Source organism: Chaetodon auriga, chromosome 6 (assembly GCF_051107435.1).
Source record: "Chaetodon auriga isolate fChaAug3 chromosome 6, fChaAug3.hap1, whole genome shotgun sequence".
Classification (NCBI taxonomy): Eukaryota; Metazoa; Chordata; class Actinopteri; order Chaetodontiformes; family Chaetodontidae; genus Chaetodon; species Chaetodon auriga.
Window position 1 is genome coordinate 5,685,154 of NC_135079.1, and position 26,607 is coordinate 5,711,760.

At 42.8% G+C, this 26,607-nt stretch overlaps 1 protein-coding gene across 1 annotated transcript in view; it reads right to left on the reverse strand.

The window, feature by feature from the left end:
* Positions 1-18,070, reverse strand: part of cspg4 (chondroitin sulfate proteoglycan 4) — a 67,772-nt gene extending 49,702 nt beyond the window's left edge. Inside the window, exon 1 of the mRNA XM_076732002.1 lies at positions 17,980-18,070. Within this exon, the coding sequence (XP_076588117.1) occupies positions 17,980-18,055 (76 nt within the window). The 5' untranslated portion in view covers positions 18,056-18,070. The remainder of the gene's footprint in view (positions 1-17,979) is intronic.
* Between the last annotated feature and the right edge of the window lie 8,537 nt (positions 18,071-26,607).

Here is a 26,607-nt window from a genome sequence, read left to right on the forward strand (position 1 = left end):
TTCTCTGGTTCCTCAAAGACACATCCTTCAGACAGAGGCTTGAAAAACAGAAGCCTACAGGGAAGTGTTCAAATCAATCAACCAACCAGTCAATCAGCTGATCGTTGGCAGTGGCAGCTGCTCAGAGGGCTTGAATGTGAGAGCACTGAAATGTGAAACAGACGTCAGTCTTCGTGAAATGACTTATTTCTGAGGACTAAAAGTCACTGACATCACCTGTGAAACTGTTGCCTACTTGTTTACTTCTGTCTGAGTTTGCAGATGAAATGAAAACAGCTTACAAAGCCATTAATTTACCATCCAAACAACACAAGCTAACCCAGTTGAAAGCTATCTGAGAGTAATTAAAATTCCTCTGGATTTAAATACATTCTCGAGTGTGTATGCTAACGGCCCTTTTGGGAGCTTCTTGGACTAATCGGAGAGACTGAGAAGTGTGTTCCTTTTGCTAATGGGTGAACACATGATTTCACAGCTCCCAATGCGATTATACTCTTATTAGGGTCAGACATTCATAAAGACTCATTAGCAATTTTTCCCATCATGTGTGTGGGTGATATCGTTTCTATCTCTTTTGGTGTGTGCAGCCTTCTTGCTTTGATTCCACTGACTCGCTCCCTTTGAACCAATTTGTAAGCCGCTGAGAGTGCTTGCACCCAAACTTAACCCAGACTTAATGACAAGCAAAACTCTAACCAAAAAGACAAAAAGGCTAAGAGCCTCTCTTGGCTGGTTTGATGTCGCAAATGTTCAGATGGTTCAGTTTTGAACAGACTTTGAGGGATCATGGGATGGTTAGATTTCTGACAAATTAAAAACCACTAATTCTGGACAGACAGCTTGTACACGCTTCTGTTTTTGGCAAAGAAAATCCCAAACAACATATGTCGATGATGCTGAGGAGGTAGGCCAAGGTGGAAGTCACCAGCCTGAGAAAACCTGGCATCATGTAAAAATTATTATCATTATTTATGACAACATCGCCCATTTTCAGAAAGGTTAATACAGGCAGTTCACTGCTGCTTTGTGCTCTCCTTTTTCTGCTAAAATTCAAGAGCGGCACTTTTCTGAATATTGTCAGCCCACCTGCAGAGATAGTTTACATTCGAGTTAATTGAATAATGTGCAGGTACTCAGCGATGGCAGCGTAATTAACGGTTAACAAGCCATCGCTGAAAATAGTTGGCTGTGTATGCAGCTGTCGTTCTCCGACGGTATTTTAGGCACATTTACTGCAGTTTGGTCAGCAGTTCTGTAAAAGCTTCATGACATTTTATTTCCTTTATTTGAGTCATGCAAAGGGTGTGGCGCTGGATGGGCATAGATACTTCTCCTTTCATTCCTTAATTGACTCTATTTGCTGCATGAAGTTTGTCCTGTTTTATAACTTTTAATATCAACTGTGCTGTACCTTTGTCCAAACATCACCTGATATATTGAGTATTTTTTTTTGTGGCTGTCTATGCACAGATTACCACTGAGCGTGGTAAAGAGAGCACAGCTGCTTTCACAAAGTACATAATGGTTGTCATTATTCAGAGAAATCTACATTAAATACAGTCCAATCCAGGTTTGTTAAAAAGTTTTTCACACAGCAACAAAGGACATAAATATGGATAAAAATAAAACAACAGAACCGAATGTATTGGCAGCAACAAGAGTGAAAAGCTTAAAATTTATGACTCATCCATCTGTCTTCATGCTTCAAATGGCCACACACGAAAACACACACACACACACGAAAACACACACACACACACACACACACACACACACACACACACACACACACATATAAACATGCGGATCCCCATTTCCTGCTCTCACAAAATCCTGCCGATGAGCCACAGACACGCTCAATTCAATCCACTCAGGCAAAAGCAGGCACAAACACACAGCCTTCGATGCAGATAAAGGACCTCCTGATTAAGCGAAAGCATATGCATGTGCTGGTGGCATGAAGGTTATAGAGGAGGGTTTATGACTGCGGGGATGTCAGTTTGAATCCCAGCTGAGCTGGGGGTTGAGTGATGTCGTTTCCTCCCACTAAAAATGAGGTGCCTTTGAGCAAGACACATAAGCCGCAGTCAACACTGGTTGGCTCCCCAGTGTGAAGGGGCCTAATGGCGTGAACGTGAAGCCGGGTGTTCGTCAGCGCTGAAAAGTTCCTTATCTCTGAAGTGCTTACCTGCCATATGGAGAATATATCAACATTCAGGGCTCTGCCACATGAAAAACAAACATTCGGGGTGTGGTGAGCAAACATAAACTGTGAGACTTGTAGCCAGTTGACAGAAGATTGGAGAACTGAGCTGCACACATGCACACGTAGATTTACTCACAAACACACAACCAGCGCTGTTTTGCGCAGCTGATGACATGGAATGTGTTTGCTACGTTTTACTGCGTTTGTCCTTAAACTCTGCCAAGCTTTGAGGTGGTTTTGGATGGAGGAGAAGAAGGCTCTTTTTTAAACATTTATAAGCTACAGGGCGACTCCGCTGCAAAAGGGAGGGGCCATCCAATCCAGGCTGTGGAGGAAACCGCCTCCCCAAAAAAAGCAAACCAAACAAATGGCACAAAAAGTTATTTTTCAGATGGCTACTGTAAAAGGGAGTCTTTGTGTTCCCAAAAATCTGCTCCAACTGACACTGGACTAAGTGCAGCAAAGGAAAGGACAAATGGAAAGAAAGACTCAAAGAGAAAGTACGCAGTGTACCCGGTGGGAGGAGGGGATTTTCTGGTGAGCAGCGAAAGATGTATTTTGGGGAAAAGCGCTCCTTCTGGAGGCTTCTGATCCGCTGTTTCACCAGAAGGCCTTGGCGCAGTGTCAGGGCGTTGGTCTTGTTTCCAATTGCGTCACTTTCTGTGTGACAGCAAATTCATAAGACCTTAATAATGTGTTTTATTTTTAACTGCTTCAGTTGTCTGATGTGGCAGCGCTAACCGCAACAGTCACGTTCAATGAGAAGCCTTCGTTAAACTAAGACACACACAAACTACAAGTGTGCATTTATCTTGACAGACAACTCAATGGAGCAAAGTGTTGCACTGTTCGCCCGTGAGGAAGAAGCCTGTGTGCACCGAGCACTTCTCTTTTAGCTGCAGTGCCGGGCAACTTCTTATGGACACTGATGCTCTCAGCTGTTGCCATGCGACTATACAGCAAACCCATTCGAAGCATTTCATCCATTTACAACAAAAAGATATGATAATTATATACATGGTTTGGTTCTCTGAGCACTTAATAGCAGGAACATACAGTAATACTGAGCAAGAGATGCCTGCTGTGAGGGGAGGCTCCTGGTAAGCATATGCAGCCCTGCTAAATCACACGATACTGATATCCATTGGAGAATGAACATCACTCCCTTTATAACACAGTTCACTCAGAGGTCTTCTTCACGTGCTTGAAACTTACTTAAGTTAAGCCTTTAACTGCCTCTGCTTGATGTGTCAGTGTTAGGATATTACAGCGGGTTTGAAACATGTATGTAGCACAGCGTATGCCACTTTTCAAAATTCATAACACTGGTCCTGTGAATCCGATGTAAATGAGCTCTGGCCTGTAGTTATGAATATATTCACAGTTGTTTATTAGAATTTAAATTAGGTTGAGGAATTGAATTCCACAGGCCAAATGAAGTCCGTATATTTCTGACTGCTAATGAATGCTGTTCCGAAATGCACTGATTCTCGATAATCCTGCCAAAGGCATCCGGTACCATCCAGCTGGCATTCAGATGTTCTACAGATGCTCTCAATTCACTAAGAATAAGGCCCATGGAAATGAATGCATCCAGAACACTGCAGTGCAAAGTATGGAATGCGTGAATGATGCATTTCCACAAACATGCTTAGCTGTGTGACTTCCAAGCCAACAGTAACACTGCAGAGAGACAACAGTCCATTTGTTGTTGAGCGTCTTGGTTCCGCAGGATGTCGTGGTTCATGCTTCGCGTAAAGTCAAATGAGGTGACCGATGCTTTGATACATGACATCCATTTGTCTTTTACTGTTGCTCCACAGGCGGAAATTACAGAAAGCCACATTTGAACACCTACGTGCGTAATGTCATCTTTCCGGAAAACATCTAACATACATACGCACGCATCGGCTGTGCTGCTGTGCACTGCATTAACTGTACACTGAGAAATGTAAATTCCAATTATGCAAATACTTCTGGGACATAGGCAGAGATAATTTTCAGTGGGTTTCGTTGAATATCGTTGGATGAGGCCACAAAGCCACAGAATCTGGGCTAAGTAAGATGTACTGGAGTGTAGTGAAAATGTCAAGAGAGGAGCGAGGAGGGAGCCATTATTGTGAAGTCTGCCTCTTTGAACTCAAAAACTGCAATCCAGCCATGATAAGCTATCAGAGCTGCTTCTTATCTGATTTTAATTTCATCACGTGCGCCATAGTTATTAATATATATGAAAAAAGACTCATTGCATTCTTGGAGTTTGAGGAGGACACCGAGGAGAGCTGACACAGGAGGGCGAGGCAGGGTGGAGCCGAGCAGCGCGACGCTGCTCCTGTTGGATTTGGCAATGAAATGTCCAACTGTGCACCACCACGGCATCCTCCACACACATGCCTCCACATGTCTTCACAGTGATTCACTAAAGTCATACCATGTGAGAGTTTGGTACACCTGAGGTTCAGCGGTTTAACATTATCTATATTCCTCAGAACAAAGGTACGGAGCTCCTCTTTTAAACAATATATTTTTATAGCACAAGACTGACAGTAGGGAAGTCTGCTGTATCCGTAATACAAGACACCTGCTCACAGTTAAACCCTCATTCATAAATCCAATACAACAGCCTGTTACAGTACATATTATCCAACACCAATATTTCTCTGCAGACAGACTGTTTCAGGGCCACTAACTTGGTTTCCAAATGACCTCACTCTGAAGTGATGTGACTCAGGAGTCAGCAGCGAGTTCACATGGAGACCACCGTCAATAGTTTATGACTTGCATTTAAAAGAGGCCAGAGAAGGTCTTTTCTGGTCAGGGTGAAACCATTATCGTCTTTGAAGGAATCATATATTTGATAGTCAGGGTTCACAGAACCCACCACACGGGACAGAAACCACATGCTTTGGAAAAACGCTGCCTGGTAATGGCAGTGTCATTCGATCAGTGTGGAAGGGGGTCAAATGGAATATTTGGCAAGCTGTAGGTGCTGGAGTCACTCCCTTAGGTTGCGTTAAAAGTAAAAAAGACTAAAAATCTCAAACCCTGCTAGAGGCCTGTCAGCAATGTTTGTTAAACCTCATGAGATGAAGGTATTGGAAAACAATAAGACTTGAGAAATCTTTTGTGGTCCCCTGGTCTTTCCTCTAGCGCCAACAGCACGTCAAGTTTTCACTTATCCTGTGAAATATCTAAAAAACAACAAAACAGATTCGCCCAAATCTTGACATTCAGGGTCTCCAGAGAATGAATCCCCTGACTTTTTGTCTAGTGCTGCCATGAGGTTGACTTTTGTGGTTTGGATTGCGCTAATCAGCAAATGTTAGCATGCTAACACACTGAACCAAAATGAACATGCTAAACATCATACCCACTTAGCATCAGCATGGTAGCAGTTTGGGAGCATGTTAGCATGATGATGCTAGGATTTAGCTCAAAGCACCGCTGTGCCTAAGTCTGACAGAGCATGGCTGACTCTGAGTCTTATTTACATATCAATGGTCGAGTGGAAATTTTGACCAAAAGGTCAGAGATTCCTAAGAATCAATGGGAACTGTTGTCTTGAAAGTTTCGTGGTAATCTAACCAGCACTCATCGAGATGTCTTGCTCTTTACCAAAGTACTGGACACGCGGACCTCATCATCCGGTCACATTTTTGAGCCTTCAAGCGGGGCAGAAACACAAATAGAAATTATTTACAGCATCATGTTAGCTTCAGCTGCCTCCTCCAGAATGGACAAGAAGAAAAATTACTGTGATCACAAGTCTTTCAATAAATTTATGTGTACAAAAGTGCTGTTTTGCATTAAGATAGATGTTAAAAAAAATGAAAACTATCTTTTATTTGTGTTTTGGGTATCAGTAACAGCAACTTAAGGGTTGTGTGCAACAAAAACTCTTCAGCCAGACACCAAACGCTAACTTCAGGTCTATGCAGCTGTTTTACATTTCGTTTCCACTTGAAGGTATTGAAGTTAATTCCCTGCATCAGCTCCCAAACGGTATCCGCTCAGTCCAACAGCGTGCCCAGGAATGCTGACCTGCATCGACCGAGGCAGATGTCAGGTAACGGCTCAACATTCCCAGGCAGTAATGCTCTATTTCATATTTCCAGAGACCACAGAATCATCTTTTTATTAGAATGCGGACCGCTCAGAACACCACTATAGGTGTCATGTTGAAAACGGCCTCTTTTGCTGTGCTGTCTGGAGGGGAGCTTTCCCAGCAAAGCCCTGTGCAGACATTCTTGGCGAGGTGAGTTGGCTGTGTTCACAAAGTCGGTCAGTTTTGAGAGGTACTGAAGGTTTTGCATTAGAGGAGCAGGGGAGGTTAAACAGACGCCAACATGTTTAACAAGCACATACTGTAATTTGTTGAAGGCTGGAAGCAGAAGCGGTCGCCTGATGTGAGCCTGTTTGTCTTTAGATCTTCTAATAAGGACGTTCATGATTAAACCTAATCAGCGGTCCTTTATTCAGGCATATTCTTGATTGTGTGCGGTTTTAATCATTCTTATCAAACTGATTCATTGCTCTGGCGTGAGATATTTACTTTATTTACTTGTCATGTACAAGCATCGTGAGAGCAGAAACACTAAACATACAAGCTTTATGATAACATGACTTCTTCTTTGTCAGCCATGTTCGGTCATGCCTCCAAAAGAAATCCACAGTTTGGCAAGGCAATGAATCCAGTTAATTCCACTTTCAGTTGCCAGGAAAACATTTGCACTCACAAGTATCTGCATGTTGGATGACACCGTGATTCCTCTGCAACAACAGCTGCTGAGCGAGTTAGTGTCGAGACTTCCACCAAAATACACAACATGACAAATGACCGAAGGCGAATCTTTACTTCTGCAGAAGGAGCGAAACGTCTCGGTGGGTTTTTTTTTTTTTTTTTTGTGGAGCTTTTCATATTTGTCTCACTCTGATTGATTGTATCAAACTCTATTTCTGTCCTATCAGTTCTCTGAACCCATCACCCCTCAACAAACTGATCTGCTATCTGGTTTGATAATGTCTGGTTGCAAAGTGGAAAACATGAATTTTGTTCGGGGAAAGTTTGTTGAGGCTGTAAAACTGTTTTTGCCATGAGAATGAAATCTAATCGAGGGAAGTTAGTCTTATTTTAAAGTTTGGGCCATACTTTCCAGGGATCAGATATTTCTATTTTAAACCGCTGACCTCGCTTTCACTGTCTGCTGAAGTGGAGTAGAAGCTCGTGTGTGTAACACTTTAGACCCCCCCTCCTTAAACTTGCTCCCCCATCCATGATGTCTCAATTGACACATAACTTAAAGCAGATTAAACGCGTCTCCTCCTCTTCGCCTTCATCTCCCAGTTGAGACTGAACTCAGGCTAATTAGTCAACTCAATAAAGGGTCGTAGCTTTAAGCTGGATTCACCTGCCAATGAGGAACGAGCAGATGGTCTTGATATTATGAATGTGGACTTTCACAGATGGAAACCAGCGAGTTAAAAATGTTACTTCGACAGCTCAAGGATACAAACCATTTGAAAGCACTGAGGAGTTACAGTAAAAGCCACACACAGACTATGTTTTTATTTATCTGCAAGATTTGTTTATGCATTTAATGGCAGGAGGGCAAATAAACACCGGGAGCTTGCTCATTTTTCTGATAAATTAATGTGCATTAGAGAGTCAGACAGCCAGAAAGAGCAGGTTCAGTTTCTCCCCCTTAGGCTGGCCTTAAGCTAATTGCCATCCAGTGGTTATTGGTACCTTTATGTGTAGCAAAATGCTCTCTCACACTGCAAATTAGTTATACAGCCTCCGGAGGTTATTACACAGGGATTGGACCATATTGCTGTTAGATTGGAATACCTTAGCAGGTCATGTGTATCATTAGTTTGCTTTAAAGGAAGAAATGGAAGCTTTCTTGTTGTGGCAGCATCTCCACGGTGCTTAAATCTACTGTACTTTTCTATTCAGAGGACCATAAATACCAAATGAATGTGAGAGCATTGCAATTAAGGTCACCAAATCCAACGTGAACTCAACAATGTTTAAAACATCTAAAGTGTGTCCTTTGTGGTCACTTATACAATAGAGATTTGTCTCGAAGAGGAGCTCGGGAATGCGTTATTGGCGGCGAAGTGACAGGACGCTCCGGGGTCACGCGTGGTCAGCTTTCCTATTCTGTATCTTTTCATTCTCCAGAGACCTCTTCCCATGACCCAGTCTGGCACAGTCTAGTACATCAGATTGCATAGTTGGCCACAAAAATAGTGGTTGTTCTCGGTGTGAACTCGTCGCTCCTGTCATCTGCATTTCTTCTGGTTTGGCGCATCGATTGTTGACTTCAGTGTGCTCAGCTGCTGTTGTCAGTCGCTCAAAGATTCTGATTATTTTTCTCATTTCTCACAATCTTTGTTCTCTTCCACAAGATAGAGTAGCTTTAAGAAATATGTTTGCCTTCTCTGTTTGTTTAATCAAGCATGTAATCATTTTTGAGCTTGGTCTCCCCCAAATTTCGCGAAACGTGAATAATGTCTGGAAATGCAAATATGTGCTCGGAGGCGAGGCACGAAAAGTGAGAAATATGTTGTTTTTTTTTTTTCAGCAGAAAAGGTGTTTGAAGGAGACTCAGCTCGTCACCCTGAGACAGTCAGATGGACGTTTGACGATGAACCAACAGAAGCTGCGCTGCTTTGCCCTGTTTCCAGTCTTTGTGCTGAGCCTTCCTAACTGGCTGCTGTGGTAGCTTTAGCTCCGTATTTATCTGATGGATAACATATTTCCAATGTCCAGTTACATCATGCTTATGCTTTGCTATGTAATGTGTCTTTACCTATATTTTATTATTTTATATTGTGCTTTTATTTTCCGTCTCACGTTATGCATCGTCTTTATTGTCATCCTCATTCTTTCTTACTTTTACTAACCTCATCAAGTGGGTTTTATTCTCCATTTTATTTGACATTAATTTTTCATCCCTGTTTTTATGTACATTTATGTCTTTTCTATGTGAGGCACTCACTTTCTTTGTTGTGAAGCACTTTGAGCTGCAATTTCTCCTATGAAAGGTGCGATACAAATAAAGTTTATTATTATTATTGCTATGATGTTTTCTTGTGAACAAGCACCTCACTAGAATATGCATGTTCTCCTTCAGTTCTTCGTTGTTTACTTTCTGTTTGTCTGCAGCTCATTCTGACTTCACTATTCTACATGCCTGAACATATTCATGAACTCCACTTTCTATGTGACAGACAGCAGAATTTATAATCATAATCTGAGTTTCTTCTCACTTCACGATATTCTATGAAACTATGATGAACTTTTTAGCATCTGCTTTGACACAACTGTGTGAAAGATTCAACACATGGTTGCACAAGAAGCTCGGCTGTCTGGCTCGGCGAACCAGTGACGTGTGCTTCAGCTCCTCTGTGCAGCTGTTTCTGCTTCATGCTACAGTCAGTCAAACCGAACTTCATGAGACACATCGTTTCCTCTGGTTATTTTAAGCCTTCATAACCGGCGCGATGACGGCATTTGCTCTGGCCTCCTAACACTGGGATCTGTGTGAACCACAGCACATACAGAATACACGCCCTCACACACACACACACAAATCCCCACCCTGGGTCCCCTTTCCTCCCCGGCCGAGCTTTCGTCAACCTCATGTGAAGCAACATGCTCTTTTGTTGGTCCTCCCGTCTCGCTATATTTATCTGGTGCAAGCTATTCCAGTCTGTCATCTACCCGATCCCAGACCTGGTGCTATCCCCAGCCCCCTTGATTCTGTCTGAACCCAGCCTGTAATGAGGCCGTCTGGCGTCAAATTACTCAGAACACTTCATGGTCCCTCGGCGGTGCTGATGAAGATTTTCAACAGGATGGGAGCTGGCGCTGATTTGCCTTCATGTCAGCATGCTGTGAAAAGTGGCCCTCATAACTGCAGCCTCCCGCTGCCATGTTGTGGGAATGACAGAGCAGGAGACTAGCAATTTGGATGAAACGGGGGATCTTCATATTTATTTTACATGGCTCAAAACCATCCTCATGGAAAATAAAGACAATTAAGTCACATTCTTGGTGAAGTTACCCGCCAGGTGTCAGGTGTTTGCCAGGATCTGTGAGAATCTGTGAGACACTCAGAAAGTCGTCTGTGACCAAATGCACCGAGTGGAAATATTTTATCATCTCACAGCAAAAGCTCAGTCCCTGAGTCTTGGAGCAAAGGCTAATAATGTCTCAGAGTCGGGAACTAATTAGAAGTACAAAAAACTATTAGTTTGGAGTCTGATGTCTCATGATTAGCCCTTGTGCTTATGAGTCACACACCCTCTGGGCTGGAGGGAGTCCCTGCACTCACAGTGGATTTCTCTATATTTAAAATAGTGAGTCATACTCATGTGCGAGATACTGTCCCTGCTGGACTTGTGAAAATAAAAGACTCCGGTCTCTAAGGGATAGTACTGTGCAGAAGGACACTTAAAGCATGTGAAATATGTTCTGCAATTTGTTTGAGTCACTGCTGTGTGTTGCTTGGTGTGTGTAGCATTTGCTGAAAAGCTCCATGTTTCCAGGAGTTGGAGGGTTGCAAACATAAAATGCCTCTGATAGCAAACAGGTCCCTTTTACTTCAGATCTAACACTGAGCATTCTCCAAAACTTGGCTAATTGCGGCACACTGGCATTCTTTCACCACAGTTGTTTTGTCTATATTAGGTAAGAGAAGTGGAGGGACAATGCGGTTAAAGCCTGCAGCTCTGGCTTGTTACTAACTGACCAAGCCGACTCCAGATGTTGGAGTGGAAACCTCAGGCTTTTCCTAACACGTCTCAGATGAATCAGCCAAACACTGGAAACATTTCCCATGATTCACGCTGCTTTTCCAGTGCCGTAGCAGCCTTTTTTACCCCACCGGCCACATCAGTCTGATTCCACTGATCAGGGCATGTGAGCTACATGCGATGCAGAGTGCTTAACAGAGCCTGCATTGTTCTTAAATCTGATTAAGACAGTAATATATATCACATGATGGTGTAAGATAACAATATCTGATGATACTAAGAGCTGATAACATCCCCGATAAACAAGCAGAGATCTTGAGAGCTGATCTTGGGAGGTAAACTGAATAATTCCATAAAAGGCCTTTGGGGTGAGAAGACATTTTGCGATTCCTTTTCCCTTTTACTCTCAATGGATAGGAGAAACAATGGCAGCCAGAATAGAACTGATTTCTCTTTATTCAACCAAAAATGATAAAACAGACTGTTCTCTAAAAAAAAAAAAGAAAACCCACAGAGGCCACTCGTATCGAGACATCTGGTCATGCATAATTCCTGCTTATTGAAAACTTGGCAGTTCTGTGATGATGAGAATTTTCTCTGGAGTTTTCATTTTTGGGCACTAAACTCCCCAACAGCTCTTATCAAAAATAAACATGCAGAGTTCAGTCGCTGCAGTGGGGGAAGAATAAAAGTCTGTCTGTCTGTCTCAGGGTCATAACACACACTTTGAGTTTTCCACTTCAGGTCTTGGTCTTAAAAGTGACCTGATGTGCATGACATTAGGTTGTCTTTGATTTTATGCAGCACTGTTAATTTCTTTTATTATTACTTGCTTGTATTTTACAGTGCTTAATCCTTCTTATGTTAAATAATCAACATTACTCTGATTTTCATCCATATCCTGTTGCCTGCCGCTGCAAAGACCCAATATCCTCAAAAATGTCATGAAGCAGATCTAATCTACTATTCCAGATGTCTGAGTATGTCCAGCTTTTGGCCAAGGACGTGAATTTAATAGGACACTGTCCCTCACACTTTTGCTGAGAAAAACACGAAAACCCTCGTTGGGCCCTGCCCTTTAGCCGTAAAACTCTCAGTACAAACAGTTGTGGTGAGAGTGCGAAATCCTAAATGTTGGAGCGCCCTTCAGCAAGGCATTTTCCTTAATAGTGCGGCCGTCTGGAGTAAATGCTGACTATTCTCCTCCTTCACTCATGCAGCTCAAACTGCTGCTGCTGTAGATTCGACTTAGAAGTGCCTAAAATTGCATGGCGACAAGGTAATCACAGTTTAACAACAATCTGAAATCCCAAATTGCTACTCGCAGACCTGAAATCTGGGTGTTGACCATCCGTCACTAATCTGCTGCAAAACCCCCTTCCACCGACTTATCTGATTGACGTGTAAAGGGTTAAAACAACGCAGGAGTACATCATGAGATGGCCTTTGACCTTGCACCTAGGGACACAATCTGGGCCTGTGTTTATGTACTGAAACTCTTTTGTGTACACACCCAAGGCTAAATGAGGTCTGTGTGTGGGCTGTCTGCCCGCTCTAAGAAGATCACGGCCCTAAAATATAATCCGAGCAGCCTGCCGTTGACAGCCAGCAACCTCAAAGAGAGCAATGTGGGAAAGATCATCTGCCAGGGGAGTATAGAGACCTCAAGGCGAGGGACATGTCTTTTTTTTCAGCGTTCTTGCATCACAATGAGAATAAACTGAGCTATGTTATGTGCTTTTGAAGTCCCCGAGTCCTCTGCTTTAAGTGTGGCAACAAAGCGAGTTATACATCCAGAAGGAAGAGGAGTACTGCTCTGTTGTTTTGGAAGGGTTGTGCATCTGGCACATCTGTGGCCCTGCGAGGGACAACTTGATAGCTTCATCGCACGTGTCTCCTGCTTTGAAGGATCATTCTGATTTATTACAACTTTAGTCTTATTTTTGAAGTAATCGCCGTCGTTCCAGTCAGTAATTACACAGTTGTACTCATCAAGTTAATTGCTTAAAATCTGTAACACTGCTATAAATAAGTCATACGGTGGAAAAAGCAAAGAGCTTTTATTTTCATCCTTATTCTGTCTCACTTTTACTATTACTACCAAGTGGATTTTATCTTATTTTACATACATTTTTATCCCTGTTTTGATGTCCATTTCATGCCTTTTCTATGTGGAGCACTTGCATGTAATGTCTTTGTTGTAAAGCTAGAGGTGCATTATGAATAAAGCTATTATTATTGTTATTATGAGCAGTGAGGTAACCAGCTCAAGGAAATAAAAACACACAGCGAACCTGAAGCCTGTGGGAGTCCATAGCATGTGGGGCCCCTGGCCAGTTGCCTGTTTGTAATCTATGGTTGTCCCAAGTTTAGCCAATTTATTTGGAAGAGAAACCAAAGATGAAGATTAAATTATTACACGAACTGTGTGTTGTAAACATCCATGACAGAACGACTTACTGACCTACCATTCTGGCTGCAATCATGTGCAGTTTGGCTTTTTCAGTTTTACCTCCAAATGATGTGGTTTGATAATCTGGCTAAAATATTGTCTTATTTACACCATGTCTGGTTGTTCCTGCCACGTCGGACATTTTTATAGGGATGTCACTGTGTGTCAAGATCTCAGCAGTTACTTATAACGAAAGAAATAATGGCCATAACTTTGATAATAAGAGCCAAGTTGTAATTAAATTAAATAAGCATTCTTTGCATGTCATATTTCTGGCTTTTAGCTTTTGATCTGAATACAGCAGCTCTGTGTGAATGAGCAGCAGCGGCTCCGTGTCTTGCTCAAGGACACCTTGACAGGACTTGCTGCTGTTGCACGCATCAAGCCTCTAACATTTCCATTATGGGGCCGACACTGTATTCACTGAGCAGATATGCTGTCCGCTCTGTTGCTGCAGGTGAGATATGAAACTCTACCTGCAGGAACAAGGTGAAGCTGAAGGAGCTAACTTTGGATTCTTGCAATGATGTTTGCCTCGGGCCAGAATCCCAGAAAATAGTCAATAAACCATGAGTCACTGAAACTTTCTCTGTGAAGTGCCGGATAAAACATCAGGCAGGCAGAAGTGAGGGAGGTCATATCACATTAGAAGCGTTATCAGTAGTGATTGTCTCCCATGCTGAGATGTTACGAGGGTCTCATCAAGCTTTCCAAAGCACGAGAATGTTTCAGAAGACATGCACTGCAGCAGAAAAAACGCATCCTTGTCAACCATGATTTTGTGTTGTGCTGCATTTTGGTGCAGGTTAGAGGCTGAAGTGAAAATAATAATAGCACGTGATGTTCCTCAGACATTTCAAAGCTGAAGTGAAGATTTATTCTTTTGGACATTCTGCCCTTCAGTCCCACGTGGAGGGATTCAGACAGAGGGGAAGCAGGCAAGGCGCTGTGCGTTCAGCTCTGCATTTATAAACACTCTGATTTTCTTGTTTGGATTTACTCCAAATGCCCCATTTCTATTCTGTCCTAACATCGCGTTGTGTTTAAACTAAGAGGTGAGGGGAGGGTCACAACGTGTGTCTGTGGGACCAACACAACCGGCAGAACACTAATCTCATCAATTTCCCAATGCAAATATTGGACTTATTAATCTTCTGTGCAGACACTTGTAGTCACACCATTCCCCGTGCCAACTCTCAAGGAACACATGGAGGCCTTGTACACAGACACTTCACGCAGCCCGGGCAAATTTCATGTTTATTTTTTCTTGTTACCATAGAGACATTATACTCTGGGGGAGATAGCAGGCTCATATGCAGGCTTGGGATGCAAATCCCCTCGTTAAGCTTTGCAATTGAAAATGCAAACACATTCAGGAGCAAGACGTCGCTAAAACACTCAAAAATGTGCAGACACTGTTTGCAGCACATGCTGTTGTCTTATTATATGTTATTTGAGCTTTTTAAGACAAGCATCTGCAGTGATTCAGTCAGTGCTGTTACAATGTTATCTACTGTCTTTTTAACATCACACATGCAGTATTGGTAGTATTTTACATAGAGCATGAGTAGTTCTGCCACCAGAGTTTCATTTTCTGTCCGTTTCATCTGTTTGTCTGTCGCTTCATCTGTCAGGTCATGTTGGTGTTTGTGAAAATGCCAATATTTCATAAATGGATTTTCAGAAAGCAACATGGGTCGACACAAAAGGCAGCAAGCAGAAGACTTTGTTGAAAGGTTGGTCATGGGGCAAGAAAGGAGCCGTTAACTTTTCACACTGTTTGGCCAACAGAGGGGAGTGGCGGTGGACTTGGCTTCCTCAGGAGCGCATAACTGCCAGACAGATTTACATAAAAGCATTCAACTTCGTGTGCTTACTGTATCAGCAGACAGAAAAACAAATAAAAAACAAACAAACAAACAATGAACTCTGTTACCAGGCCAACCGAACAACATGGAAGCACTGGAGAGCAATTTATGGTTTGGAAATAGCTACCCTGGCAATTTTTCCAAACCTCGGTAAAGTAGTGATTAAAGAGCAGCCTTCCTGGCCGCGGAAGAGATACAGAGCTGCAGGCTTTTTTGAAGAACAGGAACATGTCATGTCCAATTTCAGATAGAGCCACGATAAAGTGAGCATCCCTTGATTGAAGGAAAAAGAAGTGTCACATGGCTGCTGAATACAGAGCCCTGCTGGTCGTCGATGAGACTCTGTGGTGAAATGATATTCATGGATATACAGTACAGGGTCTAAAAGGCTCGCCGGGTGTTTAGTGAGCTTGGCTAAGTGACAGAGGGTGTTATCAATCATCTGGGAAGTTCTGAATTGAGGGCCACGACATCACCAGAAGGCTAAACGAGCAGGTCTTCGAGCATGAATGCTAAGATATATTGATCGCGTAATGCTTAATCTCATATCTGAGTATGCTTACATTTACTTCAAATGTTCTATGTGAAGAGAAGATTATGGAATTGATTTGGTGAGCTCACTCTGCATCATAATTGTTCCCGAGGCTGCTATGGGGGCGGAAGAAGCACGATGGTGTAAGACTATGAGAAAGTGGTAGGTTGCACCACTGAAAAAAAAAAAAAACTCATGGAAAATATTATTAAAGGGGAAGACTCACTGCGCTCGTGCTCTGACTCAATGCACTTCTTCTACTGAGCAAGATGCTCCAGAAGATAGGGACATATGGTAAGAGTGGGTGCAGGTAGACCCCTTGGAGGCTGCACAGTGCCGCTGTAAAGACAGGCGGCAGTGACTTGGAGGCATCTGGACGTCATGTGGCGCATGGCCTGTGACATTTGAAGTTGTAAACACATGGAAGAAAAGAAACCTTCTGGATGCCTTCTAGGTAGTTGGTGGAAGAGTCCCCCGACAGCTTGTGGCAGGCATTTTGCGGAGCAAAGGGGGGCCAAAATCTAATCAGTGACTCGGTACATCTGGTCAACATTAGCATTTAGTTCTCCAGGGTCAGTGGGTGAGTACTGTTCACACTGAGGCAGCAAGGATTCTGCCAGCAGATAATTAGATGAGGAGAAATTGTCCCCTTCATACAGTTTTGCTATTTCATTCCACCATCAGTTTGATTAGAGAAACATTTGGTTTTGGAAAAATATATCTCCTGCACCATTTAACCAGTCAGCACTATCTTTAGCACTACCTATCTACTGTATGGACATCTGCACTAAGATGCTGTTGGGGGAAAAGGTTTCTGTACGGCGGTCGCTGCTTGCTCAGTGTAGAGCTAATTCTTTAGCGGAGGTGTCGCCATCGCACCAGTCAGTTGGGTTTATCTATAAATGAGCAAACAGAAGGGCAAATGACTCTTTTCATGCATGTGGTGAACAGAACATAGTGCAGAAGAGCTGACTCCAGCTCTCCAGCTGAGCTTTGATTCTGTGCCACAGAAACAAAGTGATACTCCTCCGTTCAGATCAAGAGCCACTTTTTCACTCTAGCTGCAAATGCTCATGGAGAGGTTTGCCCGGACTTAATTGGAGTGGAATTTGCACTGAGAGTTTGAAGATCTGACAGCCGGCAGAAGACAATGGGCCCAACAGCTGTTCTAAGTCCAAGGCTGATCCTGCCAACGCACCATATGTACAATTTTGCGCTGAGGTGAGCTGGTTAAGCTGTTTGACGACACCATCTCAACTTCCCATCCACGTACCAGATTTGCCTCACCCAGACACTCCACATCCCACACTAACTGCACTTAGGAGGGAAAAAGAAGAAGAAGAACGGCTGCATCGTATCACATTGAGACATATCTGTAGCTGACTTCACTTAAGCACTGTGAGGCCATTGTATGGGCCTTGGCCTTCCAGCATCCCCCCTCCCTAACACACATACACACCCTCTCTCACTCCCTTACTAGCCCCTCTTACACTTTCATCTCTCCTCTCTGGGTGGATAAGTAGCAGCTCTGCCTGCAACTGTGCACTTCTCTCTGAAAGAGCCATTCATTGCTGCCAGCAGAGGGACCTCAGCTCACCTTCTAACCACAGAGGGCTTCAGCGTCACTACCTCCTGCCTTTTGGCAACATGCTTTCAATGCAAACATTCTCAAGGTAAATGCTCTCACACATTCAGCCGGGCACAGACTGAAAGGCACAGAGAAAAAAAAAAAAGTGCATTAGATGAGAAATCGACAGATGTCGTCTCAGTCCTTGGACCACAGACAGACCCCTGGCACATCTTTCCCCTCATATATTGAGTTTCATCCAAGAAAAGGAAGGTTTCACTGTCGAGCAATGAATGGCATGAGGACTGTGAGAGTGGAAGACAACAAAGTAAAAGAGAAATAAAGGGAAAGCAAATCCTTATCTGGAGTTTACTTCTAAACAGTTTGCTCAATGCAGTGTTGATGCCGGTAAAAGTTCCTTCAGTTTTAAGTTTCCCAGTCATGGTTTGCATCAGCTTGTCATGCTTTAATTTATGCGTTGGGGAAGCCTCTGACAGGGACAGTGATCTGATCTCCTCCTGTGCATCTCTGACAGAAGGGAGCAGAAGGAGGGAACAGGACACTAAAAGAGTGATTTGCAGTGGCACTTACCTCCATGACCGGGGCTGGGGAGGCAGAGCAGCAGGGTCAGGAAGGCACCGACCAGGACCGAATGCAGGGCTCTCATATTTTCGTGCTGAAAGTTAAGTCCTCCACTCTCACGTTAAAGACACTCCATTCAGAAGGGACTGAATGAGTTTCCAGTTTTGGGACCTGCTACAGGATACTCCTCTATGTGAAGGGGCAGGGCTGGGGAGGGACCATGAGAGGGACGCCCTCTTTCAACCCCCACCCCCCTCCAGCACACTCACTCACACAGACACACACACACACATGCAAAGATTGGAAAATCATATCCTGTTTCCTGCCTCTCCCTCCTGCCCCTGCACTCATTCACAAGTTCAAGATCTGCAGAGTGCAAATAATCAATTAAATTATTATTCACCATTCTGTGAACAAGTCACTTGAAGAGTTACTCCTGGTCATGCAAGTTGTGGAGGGTGTCTCCAGCTGTGCATAGTTGTCCTGTAGAGATCGTTTCGAGGAAACTTGGAAAACTTGCGTTAAGCATCCCAGACGAGCCCCCAAACTGTCGATGCAATCAGAAAACCAGACGCTGTCCAGTAATGGTTGGATGGAGGTAGCGAGATTCTCAAATGCAACATCTGTTTTTGACTGTAGTTCCTGAGAATTCTTTAACTAAAAGAGCAGGTACATTACGTACTGGGTAACAAACAAATCACAAGTTCGGGTTTTTATGTTTTCTACCTTAAAAAGCATTAAACACAGTTATTCACCCTTCTGTGAAGACGTGACTTCCAGGTCTGCCTTGGATGAGGTGCTGATGATGCAACCTGGTATGACGACAAAGCGTGTAATAGCCATGGAAAAATCTCATTCTGGTCAGTGGCAATAATAAATATGCAACATCTGGTTAGACTTTCAAAATAAAGCTTGCTAAGAAAGATTTCAATTGACGGTTGCAGTCTGTTTAGGTAGATTGTGGTTTGGCTTAAAATAACCACCTACTACACTTGATCCAAAGATTCTGCCCCAACCTCCATCCCTGGACGCTGCTGCCCTTCATCCTACTTCGTCCTTCCCTCCCGCTGCCGCTGGCACTGCACCTTCATACACGCCTGTGCTCTCATGCCTTGACGTGACACTACCACGCTATCCTCTATTCACACTTTGGCGTGAGAGTTTGCTGGTTGGTGTCTATCGCATCTGTCTTCGTACATGTTCTTCATGAGCGGTGACTTGTGGCTACTTCAGTATCTATTGACTGTGTTCACCATCAAGGTCAGCATCAAACAAGAAGTCTGTGTTCTCTACGCATAGATCAGTAAGTTCTCACAGAAGTGATACAAGGTGGAGGTGTGGTGCTCACCTCCAGCACTTACACACTGTCTAGACTTAACAACAGTTATCATGCAGTAACAACAGTCTAGAACGAGACACACACGCGTTCACATATATCAGTTCACAAACATGCTTCCTGTACCACACCACAAATCAAACACCCCCTGGCAGCACCACCTCCCCGGCTCTCTCTCATTCCGGCCACTGCTGGATTTGTAGAACTCCCCCTTTTGTCTCACTCGGTAATTGGAGTGGCCTTTGGAGACCGGCGGCTGCTTTCTGCAAGGATAACCCTTTTACTTTTAATTAAAGACAAATCAGGTTGCCCAACTCTCTTTGCGTTTATCTCCCTAGCCTTTCCCTTGATCAATGTCTCCGTTCTTCAGGTTTTTGTTCAACAAACCTGCTCCCGAAGCTAATTAAGCTCACACTTTAGCGTGGAATAGAGGTGGGTTGTGTTGGATTTGCATTCACTATCTCTCCTCTATTGATAGGACAGGGACAATGGAAAAGTTTCACTGCTCAAGTTATCAGAGAGGCACTCAGAGAGAGACTTTAATCGTGGTGAGTGCTGTCACTGATTGTTCTCCACTTGGCTTTTACTTTCATTTTTTTTTTTTTTGTAATGAACATGCACACACTCCTCCCTAGGATTAGTATTTTCTGGTTGGATGCTAAGATTAAACCTCAAGTTCACTCTCAAAGCCTGAACGTTCAATTTCACCTGTCTCACAGTCAACTGGTTGGCAAATTATGCCTCGTTCTCTCTGACAGCTGAAATGGGAATACAATTAGAATTTTCTAAACACTTCCTCTCAGGTGTGGAATAACTTTACAACAGTAATTCACTGTTGAGTGCAGCCCATACAGTTCAATTAGTTTTTCTTTTCAACTGAACAAACAATTCCTCACAAATTCTCTCCAAATTAACTGCCATATAAAAAGTGATAAAGCATCCCAAAACATGAAGAGCATTTTGTGTAAAGGGTTTTTCCCATTGTGCTTGAATTCACATTATATCAGAAAACACATCCAAAATAATGCTTTTTAATATGTTTTTCTCCGTTATGACTGAAACTGATATCCACACAGGAATACGGCTTTCGTTTGATTTCTCTGATCTGTGCAGAAAAGAACAAATTCTCCTTCAAGCACAATCGTAATATTTCTTTTCTTTGGATCAACAGCACCTCCAGTGGCAGCAGACACAGCAGCTTCACACTGAGGTGGCATTAATTTGTTCGGAAAACAGCAAACACAGTGAAGATGAAGCGGACCTCTCATCTCTGCACAAGGATGCGAGTGGTTGTAGCTGTAAGAAAACCTGTAAAATAACACATGGCACCTGTAACACGACGCTGTTTATTGCAGGCAACCTTTCCTGACATGGCAGACTCCCTGATTATTTCAGCATGACACAAGCTACAATTAAAAGGCTCCCTCTGAGCCTCGGCCAGCCGTTTGCACCGATGACATACTCTCGCCTCCCTAGGGAGGCATGATTTAACCTGGAGGGATGTCACCCACTGATACGAGTGGGCTGATGCAGTATGTGAGAGCGCAGGCAGTCTTAAGTAATGCGTAACACCAGTGGCCCCCTTAGCACGAGCACTTCAGCTGATGCAAGTAGACGTGTGTGAACCCACCTTTATCAGACTGAGTTGATGCAATTCTTGTCTTCCTTTTGTTTTTCTTTTTGCTTTAATAATGCATGGACAGGCGATGATTAAAGATGTCCCGTGGAGTCTTTATTGTGAACAAACAGAGTTTGTTTACTTTCAGCTATGCTCACCAGAAATACATTATATGTGTCCTTGAGGCCTAAAAACATGTTGAATGTATTTTCCACCTCTTAAAACATCTGCAAACCCCTTTTTAATCTTTTCAAAGCTGCATTGCTTACACCGCTGTGTGCTCTTCTTCTTCTTCATGTGCTCTTTAATAGCTGCATTGCTTTGTTTTATTGTGAATTTTATATCACGTTAACCTCCTGCTTGTGTTGTGCATGTGCATCCCCGTGGTGGTGGAACACAAGATAAAAACAGTATGGAGACCCGCTCATGGAAACATTATATAGAGCACACCAGTGGTCAAAAAGCTCCATAAAGTACTTTTAAGATGCTTTAATATATTTTGGCTACTTTGGGGCCGCAGAATAAGCTGAAAACACCTGGGATTTAAAGCGGTTGCCACCGTGTTAGAGAACATCCTCACACTAACACATCCAGCAGACACGGAGCGACATTTTCATTTGGACTTGTGTTTCTGTCAACCTGAAGAATTTAAGTCCAGCGTTAACTCTCCTTCCAGCTCTGTTTTCACCTCCACCAGCTCCCGAGGGAAATGTTTGCCTCTTAAGCTGCTAAAGGCTCCACCATGCTTTGTCCATCTACCCTTTGGTGCTGGGAAGGCAGCGTATAGTGAGTTTATATGAACTTTATTGGCTGAAAACGGCTGCCGGCTGTGTCTGGGTATCCTTTAAGGCTGATGAGCTGCAGGCCAGAAAACTAAAACAATGAGCTAAAAGAGGCTTAAAGGCTTCATACAGCTGCATGCAAACAAACGTTTGATTATTCTCTGTTGGCTGTGAGAGTCATCAGGTCATTTTATTCACTGTTGATTTAAAAAGTATTTATTGCAGCTTATAAACATAGGTTCACGTGATTTCAAGTGGAACTTAACACAATACCCACATGCCCGTATGTACGTTAATGGTTACTGCAATCATTCCTGCTCTCCATACCGGCAGTGAAGTTCTCCTCATGAGTCTTATGTGAGGGGGGAGAACAAAATCCACAGTCCTGTTGCAAAAATAGCTTCCAGTATTAAGCCAAAACTAACACAAGGCTTCAGCACTCAGACTTAGACAAATCAAAGCGGTATCTTCCAAAATAAAGTTTCTTTTTGCATGAAATTCCCTCTTTGTGCTTCTGCCCCTTCCTTGCAGCTCAGCAAGGAAAGAGTGTCCGTATGAAAAGGCTGTAACTTAAGATCCCCACGTGATCTGACGAGTTCAGACCGATGAAGCCTCACATCAGCTTCAGATGCATTTTTGAATGCAGTTTTACACCGATCACAGACTTTGTGCCCCATCTCTCACATTTCTTCACAAAAAAGTCCTTTAAGTATAAATATGTGTAAAATCATATGCAGCATTCGACTCTGCCTTCTCACCATATGTTATATCTCAGTAACTTCTCTCCCATTTGATGTAATCTTCACACAGAGCAGTAACTTAGGACATTTTGCCGAAATATCACCTCTCAAGTCACTTTAGGCAGAGTGAAGGAGCTCAGCTTTCACCGCACGGGCTCAAATATCATCTTCGTGTGTTGCTGCAGCCGTCTGGCCAGACCACCGCTATGCTCTCAAAGCTCCAGACTTGATTAAACCACAGCAAGTATGTCAGTGTTATTCTAGACCTTTTCCTTTTTTTTCTTCTGTCAGGATAAGAACTTGAGCCAAAGGCCATATAATCACAGTGGTCTGTTTTGATCAGCATGATTTACTGCTATTAAAATACACTGTAATAATCAAGTGGCCTTTGAACAAAAAGCTTTAGAGGCACTGGCAGTAGTGAGGACCTTGCTGTGGGAAAACATTTTCAGAAGAAAAGATTCTTCATTTTGTCCAGGAGACACTGCTTTTCTATGCCTTTTCAGCTAATGTGAGGCCTCTCACTTTTCGCCTCTTTCGACCTGGTTCACTTTTCATTAGCTCAATTATTGGACTACGTTCTTAATATAAATCCATGACTTTGTGAGTATTTTCTTCCCTTTCCATGTCAGCCTAAATTGAGAATAAACTGAAACCACCTGCATAACATCAGTGCTCCCCGTGTGGCGTACGCCTCAAGCGTGGTTGCTGGACAGGATTTTATGAGTGGAAAGGTTTCTTGAGGAGGTTGCAGGGTGCGAGCCGCTGTCATTTAACAGCACAGGTAAACGCTTTGATGTGTAGCTGTGAGAGAAAGCAGCACAGCGAGAGGCAAAGTTCATGGTGACATTAATTCCGTGCTGGGCGAGAAGGTGATGTTCAAAGTGTAATCTGTTAAAGATCAATGATTATTGTAGAATAACCTTAACGGATGAAACGGTGAAGGGGGAAAGCAGTATATAATGATGCATTGAGCTTTTTATTGGTTCCTACAGCAGGTCTGTTACATTTCAAACATGATTAGATCATCAATAGAGTATGATTCACTGAATGTTTTGAGAATCGATTAATCATCTGGGTCATTTATGAAGCAAATTTCTAAAATTGTGACATTTTTGACTATTTTCTGATGTTTCATTAACTATTAATTCATTAATTGAGAGAATAATGATCAGATTAATCCATAATGAAAAGTCATTAGTTGCAGCTCTATTACAAAATGTGCCAGATGTTAATGGAGCTATTTCAACAAGGAATCATCACAATTTATTTTAAAATCATGCAATCTGAATCCATATAATAGCTTTCTCCTCTTCCTACTTGTGGCTTGATGCGTAGCAGAGATTTTATGAATTTTAAGTGTTTCTGTCCAGGAACAAGCTCTGCAGTCCAGAGAGGAATTTGTCACATACAGCATTAAGATAAGATTAGGATTCCAGCTTCTGTATATAATTCTGTATGCAGGCTCACTGCCAAAGAGCTAAATATGTCCTGCACTGGAGATGCTAACAGGCTTATATGGATAAATTTTGGGTGGACTGTTAATTCAAATAAATCTATCTTAAGATGTGAGAATCAATGTCGGCCCAGCTCTCAGAGGTGGAGGTGTTACAGTGTGATTAACAAGCCTAACGTTGCCGGAGAGGTGTTGATGTAGCTCAGATTTTGAGGATGAAGCCTGGTGTTTACATCACGCAGGCAAATTGAAGCTCTAACAATTATTGGGATTAATAAGTTAAAATCATTAAGGTATTATAATCAATAAATGATCAGGCCTAAATACTGCGCCCTGACTGACGGTAACCGATAAAGTCAGTCCACTCGTGACACATTCTCACCTTTCAAAAGGACTCCCAATGACCAGCAGCCAACACTTTCACATCACAAAAAGCCATGACGAATATCATTTCTCAGACTTCTATTTTGTGCTGCAACACGAGCAGACGCTAGTTGTCAGAGTTACTTTCTTCCGACTGTAAGCCTATTACAGTCCTTTTTTGGCAATCCATCGGCAGTGTCAACTTAATTTGCTTTTCTCACCTCCGCTAATGCATGACACCGCTGGAAAATGGTTGAGTCATTTGCAGCGCGTGCAATGTTTCTCCCATGTTTATTAATGGTGCAAACTCCTGTGACAATATTTGCGTCCCCTTCAGATTTTTTCAAGTTCAGTAATCACTTGTTTAGACATGTTTGCTGAAGGAGAGGAGCGGATTAAGCTTGCCAATCAAATAATTCCACACAGCCTTTAAAATGATATAACTTGATAATATTTAGTGTTTTGGCATTTTCAGGGTCTTAATCTGTATTAGCATGTAGTTTTCAAAGGCGCAGGGCTCCCTGGTTAAATCCTCACCACATCCAGTTTGTTTATCTTTTCCCTGACAGCTTTGTGACTTTGAATCTCCGTCCCTAATGCGATGCTCTGGGGCGCATTGTCTGCAGATAGACGGGGCTCCTCAGGTATTAAATGGTGCTTCTGGAGAAAAGAAACATATAACTAAATTAAACAAAGATGCATGGAAAATGGAGGATGAATAACTAAGCAGAAGTGTTAATGAAAACAGACTTAGAGCTGTTAAAGATAAAGATAGCACCCAGCAGAAACGCCTGACAGCACACACAGAAAGTGTTTTATTCTTCCTCTCTTTCAGTGAAATAATAGCTGACTAGCCTCATTTACCAGCAATCTATTCACTACAAGGCTACCATTTGAATCTGTTGAATTTCAAGGTTAAATTCTGACAAACATGCTCGCTTTAACGCAGAAAAAACTTTTCCAGTCCTATTTCTTGACACATGCATAATACTGCGAGGCATAACATCACAGCTGATCGTCTAAAACTGGATTTTCCTCCATCAAAGCCAACAGATCATCAGTGTGACAGTGGGACAGAAATCTTTCGAACAATCAACTGTGTGCCAGCGTCAGCATGTACACAAAACCAAATTCAGAATTTCACGCGCCGTTTCACTTGATAAAGAGGGGAATGTCAGCCGTTCAGCTGCTCGCATGTGAACTTGCTAAATGGAAGGAGGGATGGGAGGGCGGCAAACATTGTTACTGTAACACTGAGTCCCCCTGCTGTGCTCTGAATATCATGGTGCTTTAAAGAGGCAATATGGAGCATGAAGTGGCATGCGAAGCTGCTCGTACCGAGCAGTGATTGAAACACTGAGAAAAGAACAGTCAAGGCACGTGTGAATGTGAGGCTGCTTTTTCTTTTACTTGAAATAAAATCCTTTCATTTCTCGCCTGAAATCAATAAGTAATGTATTGCAGCTTATAGCTCATCCCTGAAACAGCACAAACAGGAGAGGACTGTGAGCTGTGCATGAAACTCCTGTTTCTACTGTACAAACCTGAATCCAAACAATTCCTAAGGTGCTGATTTACATCTGTCTCACAAGGTTATTGTCTTGAAAGGCTTTTGTCTGTTGGGTGAATTTAAAGCTACAGCCAGCAGCTGGTTAACTCAGCAAGAGGTAACAAAATATACCTACCAGCATGTCAGACGCTCACTAATTGAACCACTACATCTTGTTTGTTTAGTCCGAAAACTGAAATGACGGCGTAGCAACTTCCTGGAGTCTCTGCTAGTTGCCTGAGATTCATGGTGTCTCCAGAGCCAAGGTAGCTGTGAGCTTTTGAGGTGCATATTTTATTGAGTTCCTACCAGTCTTTGTGCTAAGCTAAGCTAACACAGTGGCTGGCTGTAGCTTTTTATTCACCTTACAGGCATCCTCTGTATCTCTCCCAGTGGAATTATGAAGTTAGTTGTACACATGATTGTGTCATCATCACACAAAAATATCTGAAGTAGATTGAAGCGTTGATGCAGTGCAGCAGCAGTGAATATGATAAACAAAGAAGAAAAGTCTTGGTACTGGTAACAGAATTCATGTTGCCTGATTCAACAGAGACAAACTTTTTCAAATTTATTTATTTAGTCTCTAGTGGAATCTGTGATCATGTACTCCATGTCCTCCGAAGCTTTTAGCCTCTATATATCCTCAATGTTATCACTGCAAAACATATGTCTCTCACTTTGCACACATGCAAAATGAAGCAAGATGGCGTTCTCACTTTAAAGAGTACAGAGAGACTTTATTATTTCCTGAATTGGAAACATATATTTACATCACGTAATGTGATGGCGT